At 47.5% G+C, this 14,559-nt stretch overlaps 1 protein-coding gene across 1 annotated transcript; it reads left to right on the plus strand.

Moving 5' to 3' along the window:
- Window positions 1–1,413: 1,413 nt before the first annotated feature.
- On the plus strand, window positions 1,414–14,225 carry LOC307248033 (sine oculis-binding protein homolog). The gene is made up of 7 exons (XM_080024228.1): window positions 1,414–1,779; window positions 4,478–4,607; window positions 4,741–4,935; window positions 5,201–5,352; window positions 7,516–7,611; window positions 7,772–9,742; window positions 12,074–14,225. Exons 1-6 carry the CDS (start codon window positions 1,687–1,689, stop codon window positions 9,731–9,733), a joined length of 2,628 nt encoding a protein of 875 aa, XP_079880354.1. The 5' UTR covers window positions 1,414–1,686; the 3' UTR covers window positions 9,734–9,742; window positions 12,074–14,225.
- The last annotated feature ends 334 nt before the right edge of the window (window positions 14,226–14,559 follow it).

Genomic DNA, 14,559 nt, shown 5'->3' on the forward strand with positions numbered 1-14,559 from the left:
ACCTTGTCTTGTCTTATGTTATCTTATCGTATCTTACCTTGTCTTGTCTTATGTTATCTTATCGTATCTTACCTTGTCTTGTCTTATGTTATCTTACCTTGTCTTGTCTTATGTTATCTTATCGTATCTTACCTTGTCTTGTCTTATGTTATCTTACCTTGTCTTGTCTTATGTTATCTTATCGTATCTTACCTTGTCTTGTCTTATGTTATCTTACCTTGTCTTGTCTTATGTTATCTTATCGTATCGTACCTTGTCTTGTCCTGTCTTGTCTTGTCTTGTCTTATCTTATCTTGTCTTATGTTATGTTATCTTATCGTATCTTACATTGTCTTGTCTTGTCTTGTCTTATCTTATGTTGTCTTTCATCGATATACACAAACGGAGAGCACACACTACTTCGATCCTAGAGTGTGTGTCTATGTGTGTTTGTGTGAGTGTGTATACTGTATATATTAAGGCGCAATGTATGCATTTCTGTTTCAATTTTAGGTTGTAATGGTCACTTTCTGTTTTACATTCTATGGCAATCAAGCATCTAGCATTGCACTGAAATTGGTGGGAGAGAGATAGAGGGAGGGAGAGAGGGAGCAAGAGAGCAGGTTGAGAGAAAGGGAGGGAGGGAGAGGGAGAGAGAGAGAAAGACAGAGAGAGAGAAAGACAGAGAGAGGGAGAGAGGGACAAGGAGAGAGGGAGAGAGAGAGTGGGACAGGGGGAGATAGGGACAGAGGGAGATAGATAGATAGAGAGAGAGAGAGAGAGAGAGCGGGAGAGAGGGAGAAAACACAGGAGCGAGAAAGCGAGAGAGGGACAGAGGGAGAGAGAGAGGGACAGAGGGAAAGGGGGAGAAAGGGAGAGGGAGACAGAGGGAGATAGGGAGACAGAGAGGGACAGGGGGAGAGAGAGGGAGAGAGGGGGACAGAGGGAGAGAGGGAGAGAGAGCGAGGGGGACAGAGGGCGAGAGAGAGAGGCCATTGGGTGAAAGACGAGAGTCCTCTATCAAACTATACAAGGTCCCATACATTCTTTTCTCCTTTGGGATGGAGGGTCCAGCGACGAAACCACTGCCATGCACGGACCCCCCCCAAAAAAACAACTTCCTCCGCCATTGTATGGTATCATTTCCTCATCTTTTCATGTCTTTATTTCAAGACAAGAATATTCCAGCCAGACAGTGTTTTCAGTGTGCGTCCCCTCAGATAAAACACGGTCCTCGCATTCCTGGTGAAATGCATCTATATGTGGAGATTTGGGAGGGGGGGGGGGGGTGGGGGTGGGGGGTGGAGGGGTGTGTGTGTGGGGGGGGGGGGGTGTTGGGTTACATGAAGGCCCCTCCCTGTCCAAACCCAAACCCAAACCCAGATCCATCCACAGAGAGAGAGAGAGAGAGAGAGAGAGAGAGCGAGAGAGCGAGAGAGAGAGAGAGAGTGAGAGCGAGAGAGAGAGAGAGAGAGAGAGCGAGAGAGAGGGATTGTTCAGTGAGTGTTTCAGTCCGTGGAGCTCCGCGGGGGAAAGGAGCCCCAGATGACGGATCCAGACGTCTGGGAGTGACAGCCGCTGTCACGGAGCGCGCGGTGGCCCCCACGCTCTTGAACCGCCTTCCGTCGAGTCTAGTCTAGTCGAGGAAGGGACACGCACCCACGGACACGGACCCACGGCCCCACGGACACGGACCCGGACAGGACTATGCCAGAGATGGAGAAGGGCAGACCTCCGGAAAATAAACGCAGTAGGAAACCCGCGCACCCAGTCAAAAGGGAGATCAACCAGGAGATGAAGGTGCGTGTGGCTGTTGCCATGTAAATCAAATGTTACAATGTTGTATATTATTATTATTATTATTATTATTATTATTATTATTATTATTATTATTATTATTATTATTATTATTATTATTATTATAAGCCATATGGTCCTTACACACAATGTAAATAATCACTTATTCTTTCAACTAGTCAAACTTTTTTTTTTTTTAAAGTGAGACATAACTTTTCGAAATGAAGGCAGCCTTCAAGGAGGCAGAGACGCAATTCCTGATTTGCTTTTCGATTCTTATCGAAGTAGGTGTGATTCCGGGCTCGTGCGTTTCGCCTCCGGTTTGCAGTTTTTCAATGTCGCCGCAGAATCCTCAAGCCCCAAAGTGAACAAGCTACACGTTCATCAACTGCGCCGCGGCGCGAGTCCAGATATCAAGGCGGAATGTCCCTTTAGTGACGTCATGTCAGGCCAGCTGTGGCCGCACCGTCCAGCGGAGATCCAGATGTGCGTCACCAGGCTGCACAACACATCCCTTCTCCTCCCTCCACTACTCTCTGTCTCCCTTTATGTTCGTACCCAGATATCTCCTGACTGGGAGCCAGAGGGGGAGATACAGTATAATGGCCATTTTCCCGTAGAATAAACTGGGAATTACTGTGGGAATCCAATCCATTCCCCCCTTTTTATCCCTCCGGCTTTGTTTTGGTACAGACATTTGCTGTCGTGAGAAATGTAAAAGGACAAGCAGTTTAGGGAGGGGGGGTGTGTTCTGGTCTGCGTGAGAGAGGAAATGTGTTCTTTTCTCCCAATGAGAGTGGTTTGGATCGTCGCTTTTGATATCCAGAGGAGGTGTAGAGTTACAACTTAACTAATTTTAATCAAAACACGCGAAACGCTATCCGCGCTTGATGTAAGCTCGGCCGGGCCGAGGCTCGGGGTCGGCCCCAGTTTGTTTCCCTTGGCTGCAACCCTCTCTCTCTCTCTCTCTCTCTCTCTCTCTCTCTCTCTCTCTCTCTCTCTCTCTCTGTGGTTTGGGGATATGGCTTGTCACTCTCACAAAGCAGATGTTTGTCTGAACTGCCAAAAAGAAACAAAAACAACCTTGTGGGAAGCAGAAGGCTGGGTTCAAAAAAAAAAATTGCCTGTTTTATAATCAGAAAATAGCAAGCGAAAATGACACTGAGCTACATAGTCCATAAACGAGTTTCCTTCTCAGACGACTACAGCGATTTGACACACTTAGACGAGTAGATGTGTAAGGACTTACAGTAAATGATGTTGACCCTGCAACACCAGAGAAAGTCTCACATTCTAAGAACGGAAAATGAAAGAGAGAGAGAGAGAGAGAGAGAGAGAGAGAGAGAGAGAGAGAGAAAGAGAAAGAGAGAGAGAGACACCGACAGACGGAGAGACGGATTAAACGGTGTGATTCCTAGCGCGGGACCGTGTTGTCTCAGTAACAAATCCCTGTTCTTGGACCCCCGCTCCCCCGCCCTCCCACTCCACGTCCCTCCACGTCCACGACACCGGAGACCTGACTTTAATCATCGCTCGGCGTATTTAGCCAGATATGATACCGCCGCTACGTTTAGCGAGCGAGAGAGAGAGAGAGAGAGATCCATTTCATTTCTCCGAGGCCCTATAGTGCGGAGCAGAGGTCGTAGTGAGGAAAGCGCGGGGGGGGGGGGGTGCAGTCGCAATACTACAGCACTACAACACCACCAACCAACCTCCACCTCCACCTCCACCACCACCACCACCACCACGGCAGACTGGCTGCACTGGAAAGGGCTGAAACCCGAGAGGCAGCACTGTGTCGGGTGTCAGGCGTGGAAGGTGCTGGGGCGGGAGGGAGGGAGGGAGGCCTGAGAGGGAGAGTGAGAGAAAGGGAGGCGGGAGGGGAGAGAGGGAGAGAGAGAGAGAGAGAGAGAGAGAGAGAGAGACAGTGGACTGGAGAAAGAGAGAGATGAGAGGGACAGAGGGCGGTGGACGTCGGAGGGGGGTGAGGAAAGGAGAGAGGGAGCATGGGGCATTTCCGAGAAGCGTGGGACCTTGCCGCGGTGTTGGGTGTCCCGCTCTGATTTCTCCCCCGTTCTGGATCGGGTTCCCCTAGCCTCCAATCCGGTTCTCCCCAAGCCACGGAGGTAGAGAGAGAGAGAGAGAGAGAGAGAGAGAGAGAGAGAGAGAGAGAGAGAGAGTGAGGATTTGAGACAGGGACGTGGGCTTGATGAAAAGAGAGACCTTTTTTTCATCTGGTCATAATCAAAAAAAGAGAAGAGAAAGATCACACATCCCATCTGTGGAGAACCGACCCCCTCCACACTCTTTTTTTCCCCCAATTAAAAGAGATAAACAAAGGATGATTCATAGATCTCACGTCGGTGTTAGTTTTTTTTTTTTTTTTTCAAGCCTTTCCGTCTCAGATTTAGCAAGAGTAAACAACTGGGAACACATCATGGAAAAAGCCGTCATACTGTACTCCACTGTGCTCGTATTCATTTCTCTGTCGGGGCCGGGGCCTAAAAAAGAATCCTGTGCTTTCATTCAGCGGAGAGGAAAAAAGAGCTGCTTGATACTTTAAAGACACGGTTAGGGAGAACTCCACTCCCGACCCGCACTAACGTCACAGTTGCTTACTTTCAGTCACGCTGGTGCAGAGTGATAATCGGTTGTGTTACATTGATTTTTGGGTATTTGTTACTTGTTGTTCTGCCTCCAGACCTTCGCGGAGAGCACCATGAACGAGCTCCTGGGCTGGTACGGCTACGACAAGGTAGAGCTCCGAGATTCTGAGGCCAATGAGATCCGGAACTACAGAGAAAGACGTCAGCATGTGTCAGTGCTAAAAGGTAAGGGCGAGAGTCTGGGTTTGTTTGTGTACACTCGCAACTACAGGCCAACAGGTTATGGACAGGAAAGAAATTGTTGCGCTTCATTTGCTAGGGGAATTGACTCCTTTAATACCATTTCTATGCCTTCCAGAAAACTCGTTGTCAAAACTGAAAAGCGTGGAAGCCAAGGCCAGTCATTCAGTACCGGCCATGAAGAGTGCCGAGAGAGATTCCACCAGTGTCCCCACCTCCTCTTCATCCTCTTCCTCACCAAGCTCTTCCCTGACCAGCCCCAAGGAGCACAAGAGTGCCCCTGTCATCGTTCCCCTAATAAAGCCATCTGCAGGTAGAGCAACATAAAATTTCACTGCTGTATAAGGATTAAGGAGTTAAGCATCTGTGTTTTACTCAACAGTACTTTGAAAGGCGTTAAAGTGAGTAATGATCACCAATCCACTTTGAGCCACCACCAGATCACCAATCCAACTTACTTCAGGACACAAGTCTGCTGTGAACTGGTCCTAGAGTAAGACAGTGAAGCAGAAGTACCGTTTGCAAAATGATTTGCTAATGCCCCTCAATCTCTGTCTTGTACCCCCATCCCCCTGCAGTGGAGGATGTTCAAAACGTGCAGATAGTGTGCGTGTGGTGTCAGAAGGAGGGCGTGAAGCGCTATTCTCTATGCATGGGTTCCGAACTCAAGAGCTTCTGCAGTGAAAAGTGCTTCGCTGCCTGCAGACGGGCCTACTTCAAGCGCAACAAGGTCAGTAGCTTAACTCGGGCTGGGTATTGGTACTCAATACCTTTAAGGTATCGACCAAAATAACCCAATACCAAGTAGTATCAAAACTTCTCCAGTCAAACAATACCTGCATTCAATTCATTTTGTACCGAGATCTAGAAGAAAATGACTATTTGTATGGTTTTGCTCGCAGCCAATCACTGCAAGGGTTCTTCGATTTAATGGGACATGTAATTGGCCCACTACCACACCAGCTACAAGTTAGAAAATCACCTCAATCATTTTTCCATTTAGTGCGATGTGTGATTGGCTCACTACTGCAGCAACGGCTACAAAAGTCTGTTAAAGGATAGGTTCACAATTTTTAAAGTCTGTCTTAAAACATCAGTCAGGTGTCCATATGAAGAGTGAAAGAGGTTTCCTTTGCTGTAATCATTCCTCCTGTACTGGCTATTTGTTTAAAATTACACAACCCAAATACTTAATTGTACAATTGTGTACAGTTATTTAATAAATATTTCAATAATTTGAACACAATTTGTATTCACTTGAAGGGTACTGGTATTGGTACTGGTATCATCATTTTCTAAACAATCCCAACCCCTAATCTTAACCATCAAATTTCCTTGATTAAAGGCATAACTCACAATTTGCATTTCTCTATCCAAATGGTTGGTTGCTATGCGAACTGTTGGGGGAAAAATGGGGATAGTTATTATGCTGACTACCTAGAAAGGTGATGAGGTACACATCTGACACCTTTCTTTCTACCACATTTAACTTCATCAAACTCCTTTGATGCAGACAGTCCTCTCTGAGGCCCCTTACCCAGCTATTTTACCAATAAGGCCAATTAACCTCCAAACATGCTACCTCTCTTCGGTATACTGTATTTTCTCCACTGGAACTTGTTTGCTAATCCTTGTTGAATCTCTGCATTCTACACAGTTCTATGTTGGTGGATTTTACGTCAACAAATAGTGGTTGTTAAACTCAGCATGAAGGTTGTGAAGTCTAGTCACAAACACATGCACACATACACACATGCACGCCTGCACACATAAACAAGCACTTATCTAACTTCAGTTTTGGCCAGTTGCAGACTATTTATATACAGATATCTGAATCTGGAGAAAAATTCTGGCAGGTAAATAGACCGTCAGAAACTGATAGATCCTGTTCTGATCTTATTAGTGAGGTCATTTTGTACAGATTTGTTTACAGAAATTCACAAAGGAGGGCTCTCTTGGAGCATACACTCAAGTTTATAAAGAGGTTTACTAGGATAGGGGTGGCAGAGGGGAGGTCAAAGTTCGCAGGGGACACCTAGTATCAGTTTCGTCTTAATGGAGAAGGGGCCAGTCATTAAGTGGCTCTGGTCCGGAGCAGGAAAGCGGCAGCAATGGAGAACCACTGTGATACATGTTACCACCATTTTTCCCCTTCCATTACGACACAATTACCCCTTCTTTTGAGATGCAGTGTGACAGGCAATGACAGGCAAGAATATCCCCTTCACCCTTCTTGTTGTTCATGCCGAGCTTGGTTTGATTCACACGACAAAAGTGACAAAAAAGGAGGAGGGTACACAGAGGCGGTGTGCAACAAACGCGTCGTCTTTTTGGAGATGGGGAGGAAGGTTCTGCTGTTGGCTTGTCCCTGCTTGTCTGAGAGGAAGGGCAGGGGCCTGGAGCGAGGTGTCAACTTTCAGTGCATACCTTACCTGCAGCTGCCTCATGTTTCGTAACTCAACACGACTCAATGGGTCACAGAGAAGGGGGAGCGCTCGGATCCACCAAGGATCAGCTTACATGAATCAAGAGGAATTTCCTATATTAATACTGGCAAGGCTGTTAACAATATGGCAATTCATCATCTACCCCACTCAGTCGTAGAATTGTATCTGTTTCACAACATTGTGTTTTCCCTTTGTCTTGGTGACCTTAAATCTTCGGTTCCACAAAGTTCATGCCGCTTCTAACTTCATGACAAGCCCAGTGATTTGAGGCTATTTTTGGTTGGGTTATATAAGAGGCTCAAATTTGGTTTAATGACAGCAAAATTATTCCATTGGAACATTTTTGATTTAATGCCACTGTGGCTACATCAGCATGAATCGGCAATTTAATCCAGCAAAAAAGTGGGTTTCAAATTGTGTGTATTGTTGTTATTTCTTTCTGTCAGGCCAGGGATGAAGACCTCCAAGGGGAAAGGTCCCCTCAGCACCCACATACTGACGACTCTCCAAGGCTGGTCTTGAAAGTGAACAGCAATGTCAGAGTAAGAACAACAATGTATTATGCATGGCAGAATTAAGGTTCCCCTTAGATTTCTGTGTGCCTAATATGGTGTGACTGTACTGTAGCATCTATATTACAAATATATAGAAAAATGTGTGTACATTTGATTTCTGACCAACAATTGAAATTACCCTCCACAGTCTCTTTCTCCTGCATCGCAGGTATGTGATTGGTGCAAGCATGTCCGCCACACCAAGGAGTACCTGGACTTTGGCGCCGGAGAAGAGAGGGTCCAGTTCTGCAGCACCAAGTGTCTGAACCAGTACAAGATGGACGTTTTCTACCAAGAAGCCCGTGCAGCTCTCACCAGCACCAACTCCAACTCGAGTCCAAGTAAAGCAAGCCATGAAGGGAGGCCCGACAGCGGCGCTGCAGGTCAGAAGCTGCTCACTCCTGAGTCATGGAACAGCAGCAGCGGTAGCAGCACCGGAGACATCCGTAGCAGAAACCTTTCCCCAAAAGGCCAAACCCCTATCCATGCCTCAGCAGCTGCCACCTCTATTTCTCCTTCAGAGGCCTCCTCCTCCTCTTCCAAGGTGCCTGTCTCGGGGCTGAGGTCCCTTGAGAGACCCATCCAGCCTCAGCCACCTCTGCCAACTGTGGAGGTTATGCCTCACCCTGCTCCACTCCCACCTCCTCGACCTCGTCCCACTCTGGAACACCAACCCATGCTGCCGACGCCCATGTCCTTCATCAGACCTCCTCTCCATGCGCAGGGCCTGAAAAGTCCCCTTGCCAATCTGCCCAGACACCCAGGCCCCCCCTCCAGCCCCGTCCACCGGGCTCCCCACTCTCCCCACCTGCTGCCCCCCACAGCCTCCGCAATGAATCCACCAGGGATGATGCATCCCTTCCCAGGGGCCTATTTTCCCGGCTTACACTCTCCTCCTCTCAACATGATGCCCAGAGGCCCTGTCCCTATGCCACCTATAATGAACTTTGGTATACCTTCTTTTAGCCCTCTCCTCCCCCATCCCACAGTGTTGGTGCCTTACCCTGTCATTGTTCCCCTCCCCGTCCCCATCCCCATCCCCATTCCCATTCCCTTTCCCTCTAAGGCAACCTTTGAGACCCAAAACCACAGCGGGGTCATCCAGCCTGTACCAGAGGGGGCAGACAGGAGTAGAAGCAGGGCCAACAGACCACCTTCCCCGGGGATCTCTGAAAGCAATGGTCCTGCCCACAAAATGGGAAGAACACATGTCCATGTTCCATCCTCACTTAGTGACACTAATATAAAAGACACAGATTGGGTTAAATCAGAGAGGCCATTCTCCTCCCCAACATCCACACCACACAGTGAAGCATCCTCTCCCAATGCACGAAACAATGAATCCCCTTCCTCAGTCCCAGGGTTGGAAGGGCAAACAGAGTATAAGTCTGAACAATCACAGCAGACTGAACGACAGGTCATACAGAGGGTGCTCCTAAGAACACAGGTAAAGCTGGAGCCCAACACTAATGGAGTTGTAGACTTATCTGGGCCTGGGGAGCAGGGGACAGGGCAGGTTACCATATCAGGACTCCATGACATAATCAGACCAACTGCTCACATAAAACACTCCCCATCAGATGACACTGTCTATCACCACCACCACCTTCACAACTCCAACTCTCCACCTATTCATAATGCACCCAGCCCCAGAGGAAGCAGCCCTCCCTGTGATGGCACATTGTCTGCCACAATATCCCATGACCATGGCTCAAATGGGGCGTCTGCCTCCTCCGCCCCTCCGAGTCCAGACTCCTCCTTGCCCCAGAGAGCATCACTACCCCCTGACGCAGCACTCAGCGAGTTGGAGGCTATCAAAGAGAACAACTGCTCCATGGTTGGTTCTGTCAGGGGTGAGTGCCCATCCAGCCAATCAGAGGAGCCTGTGGCGGTTGTTGGAGAGGTGGGAGAGGACCCTCATATCCCTGATGAGGACCATGCCTATGCCCTGCCCACTGCGCCAAAGACAGGTGGGGCCAGCATGCCACTCCTCTTGCCTAAGCTCAGGGACAAGGGAACCCTGCGGAGCACCCTGAGCACACCTGTGGCAGGAGACATGGAGCCAGCTCTAAAGAGGCGATGCCTACGTATTCGTGATCAGAATAAGTAGGCAATTGAGGTATGAGGTTAGACACACTTTGTTGTACGAATTTTAAACTGTAAAAGAATGACAATTGCTAAGTTTAAATAGAAACTGGGAAAAGAGAACACCCTGCCCTCACTGACATATCTAAAGTGGCACACCAAGTCACGCCATAGGGTTTGTTTTCAAAGGGCTTTGAGCCACAGGATTGTGGTTTGTTGTGCAGTGGCATTTCAGATACCATTACAAATAGTAGCAGACATTACTAAAAAGTATTCTAAGTTCACAATCAAAAATGTTTTGTTTTTTTTAATTTCACGGAATAGTCCCATCTATCTGGCACGGTAGTAGTTTTGTCTTCATACCATTTGATCCGGGCTAAATGCGTGCACACATACACCCGTACACACATCGAGACACAGGTCAAGCACAACCACACAGTCACACAATATGTGCATGGCCACTAAACAGCATGGCGCCAAAGAGAGAGAATCCCAGTAACCTGGCACTCCTCAGGGCTCTAGGGTTACAACATGGGAAGGAGGTGGAGGGCACCAACAGTGAGAGTCACTTTGAAAGGAGATCATCTCACTGGGGTCTGAAAGTCATAACCCTTTGTTTGCATGGGAGTCTGTTTTGTGGCTTCTACTTGGCTGGGAGAGTGTCCGACTGTATGTCTTTAAGATGGAGAGAGAAACGTATAAAGCAAGCCTCCCTAAATCACGGACATTGAGGTGGAGTGCCGTGAGTGGGTCTTAAAATCATCGGTTGGTCAGTGTGGACGTCCCTCTCGGAGGTTGCTGTGGAGACAGAGGTGATCGTCAGGCAGACTCAAAGGCGCTGTGAATATGAGAGCCACTGCTGGGCAATAGAGCCCTGGGGCTTCGTTAGAAAACACAGGGGCAGAATTGAGAATGATCCGGTTACATGTGTCATAATGACATGCTATTCTGGATTTGCCCCGTCTCACTGCCATGTATGAATTTAGGAGAATTTAGAATTTCCTCTCGAGCTCCGCGTTTCTCCCCTTCCCTTTTCTCTTCGCTCCCCGCAGTTGTTTTCCTGCCAACCAGATGTGGTTGTAGGAACAGAGCAGCAAAGCCTCCCTGGACTTTGGACCAATCAAAGGGCCTCTCAATATCACTTGTCTGATTGGTGGTCCAAATGACTTCAACACCACCCATTGTTTTTGACCCATTGGTATTTGGCCATGATGAGGTCATCTTTCCATTAGACTGTATGTCCCGGGCTTAATCCACTTGTATTACCTGGGGGGGTGGGGGGGGGGTGCTTTGATTTCCCACTGTCCTGCTTTCCTGATTTTATCCAAAGCCAACTTTCAAAGGCCAAGCGTCACCTTACAGTTTCTATTAAAAAAATGCTGATTGTTGATTGAATGTAGGGGCCAGATAACCACCAGTAACCTGCCACCTTAAAACGGCCATAAGCTGTACTTCTTTGCCTTTTCCAAAAAGAACCTCACCAGGCCAATTGTCATTTGTTGTGGTTTCATGCATCCCCTTAGTAACCAAACCATACAAAATCACAGCGTGTGTCTTGTGTCGTGGCGGCAGATTTATAGCCCTGCATCGTCTGTAACCGGAGCCGGCTGCTCGGGCTGCTTTGGTTTAGCTCCCAGCCCAACCTCGCTGTCCTGTCCTATATTGCCTATGTTGCTAAAAAGCCCTCAAAAAATCTCCCGCTCTGACAGAATCGACGGCCAACTGGAGGACTTTTACCTCAGGAAATACTCGGTTCTTTTTTTTTCTGGCTCAGCTTTCACTGTCTTTATTTGGGATATTTTATAGCTCCGTGTAACCTGATCCAGCCACATGGGTATTCACTGAGCGTTTGAAAACTAAAACGCGGTGGGACAGAGGGAGTACAGAGCCCCGGCTTGGCCCTTATATGTTTGCATTTGTGTGTGTGTGTGTGTGTGTGCCTGTGTGTGTGTGTGTGACAATGTTTGCGTGCCTGAGAGTGTGTCTGTTTAGGTTTAATATGCATGTTTGAATGAAAGCCTCTGTTGGTGCGGCAGAGAGGGAGAGAGAGAGAGAGAGAGAGAGGCCAGATGTTCTTAGTTTGATTGTGCCCTGTGCAACAGTTATCGGAGTGTTGACATGTCTAAAAGCCTCCTTCCCACTAGTGTTTATGCAGTATGGGCAGATTAAGGACCGAGGGGTGGACGGAGCGGGAGGAACTGATATGAGATACGGCAGAAATGGAAATTCTACAGATCCAGGATCTATGACCGCTAACCCCCCCCAACCCACCCCTCTGTTTCTCTCGCCCCCTTTCCATCCGCCCACCCGCCCTCTTCTCCATTCCCTGTCTCTTCCTTCCCTCTCATCTCCATCTAATGACCAGACTCCCTGTTTAAACACTGTACCATGGTGCCAGTGCCAGATCGGGATCGAGTGCCACGCCCCTGCCGGTGGATGACACCAGCGCTAGCACCCTCAGGCCCCGGTGCCAAAACCAGGACCAGGTCCAACACGGTCAAGAACCACCCCAAGCCAGAACACCACAGTCCAGCACAGTCACAGTCTCGGACCAAAAGGTTTTGTCAGCCAGCGTGTCCATGCCACGCGGGTCAGCCCATGTGTTTGGCTGCCTCTGCACGAGTTGAGTACATCTGGCCAGATGCTCCTCCTCGTCCTCCTCCTCCTCGTCCTCCAGCAGACAAGACTCTGATCAGCCTTGTGTGGTCTTCTCAGATGGAGCCCGAACCCGATCTCTTTCCAGGGGAAACGGTTTGTTTTCCTCTGCCCGGCTTGCACAAAGAACCACATTGTTCCTCTCCCCCATATCCCACACAGACTCCCCCACTCCAGGTTTTGGGTTACCTGGCCGACGGGAGGGGGGGGGCTCAGACTTCGGGAGCTCTCTCTATTTTTCTGACCCGCCGCCAGGAATATCTTTTGCCCACCAAGCCCTCCACCAACCCACTCCCCCCTTCCATCTCGCCCCTGCCCAATCTAAATACGGCCCAGTGCCCACACAACGCACCAGAGTCCTGAGGTTTGATTGCCCGACAACCGATTGCCTGTGATTTTTTTTTTCCGACCCATGCTCCCCTCCCTTTCATCCTCCCTTTTTTCGAGGGGAGGAGGGACATTTCAATCTGAGGTGAAGACTTTGTCCTCTGGCCTAAACTGTGTGGAACATTCTGGGACACCTACTGGTTTCCGTCAAAATTGTCTGTGAACCGCGCATGTGTGAAACGCCAGGGACGTCTGCAAATCTTGATCAGCATCACTTTGATCAACGAGCGCGATAAACAACAAAGTAATCCTGGTTCTAGAGGGGGGGGGGGGGGTGTGGTGTCTACGATATTGGATGATTTTTGGGGGGAAAACAGGCTGGTCATATTACCGAACATGGTATTATTTTCAGCAAAAGGCTGCCATATGTGGCGATCAGTATTACCATTCCCTCTGATGGGAATACATAATGAGATTTGATCCAGCCAGATCATTTACCCATTGTTATCGTTTCTGTTTTTTTTTTTTATCCTTTTGTTGAACTCTAGACAAATGCTACTTCAATGCTATATTAACTTATGAATGCCCTCTGTAGATTTTATAAAAGAGCTTTCCTTGTTTGCTCGTTTATGTTGATTTTAAATTCTGTGATTGTACTGTGCTGGTGCTGAAGCTATTATTGTCCACACGCCTGTGTACTGTGTGTCCACTAGAGAGCAGTGTATGTCAGTAGGAAGCTGTAGGAGCTGAACCAAACTGGCCAAACTTGTAGTCAACTACAAACAAATCTGGAACCCAAGGTAACACTGCCCCTCAGTGCCAATGATTTGATTTCTCATGCCATGTAGCCTGTATAATAATGTGTTCTGATCACCCACTCCCTCAAACACCTCACCTAACCATTAAATCCCACATTTTTGCCACCATTATCTGACATTATTTCAGTATATATAGACCTAACATCTATGGCTTCTTCTCTAGAAAGCCCCTGCTCCATCCAAAGTTCAACACCCCCTCTGGAGAGAGCCGTCATGGCCTACTCTTAGAATAACTCCTAATTTGACCTATCTCTGCCATCACAGCGCTGCATTCCAAAAGCAAATGTCAATCAGTGTGTGTGGGGGTCTGTGTCTGTGCGTGTGTGTGTCCTGTTTTCCTACAACAGAAACACATTTCACTTTACCCCCCCCCCCCCCCCCCCCCTCATTCATTCCATACCCTAGGTCAACGTCATCTGTGACTCATCTAAAACTGGCCTCTGACGTCACCAGGTTGTATGACTCGTGCTGACGTCACAACCGGCGGTTGCCTCTTCTTGGAACTCTCAGATGATATCTCGCAGACAAATTATTTGAGAGATACCCGTCTCATTCGCACATGTTTTGACGTCACGTGACTGTGTCAAAAATTAGATCGGCTGAAAACACCCCAAAAAACAACATTTACCCAGAGTCTGTTTAGACTGGTGGCATTATTTGGTAAAGAAAAAAAAATGTTTGTAATGTAAATAAAAAAAATATTCTAAGAGCAAGAAATATGCGATTTGTGTTTTTTCTTTCAACCTAATATTTAAAATCTCGCTTCTTATTTCGTAATACGATGTCCTATAGCCGGCAAATCATTTTAGATATAATTCAATGTGTTTGCATTTGGATAATATATTTTTTTATTTAAAATGCTATATTTATTTTGTTACGATTCTTTTTTTATGTATAAAATTTAATTTGATATGTTTTTCTTTTCATGGTATATTAAAACAGTTAAAAGGTATTACAAATGCCACTTAACTTACAACTTGTATTCATTTTATGATGCCAATTTTTTTATTTGGGTAAAAATTATGTTATTCAAATTATGTTTGTATGTATT

This window comes from Zeus faber, assembly GCF_960531495.2.
Source record: "Zeus faber genome assembly, chromosome: 2".
Lineage (NCBI taxonomy): Eukaryota > Metazoa > Chordata > Actinopteri > Zeiformes > Zeidae > Zeus > Zeus faber.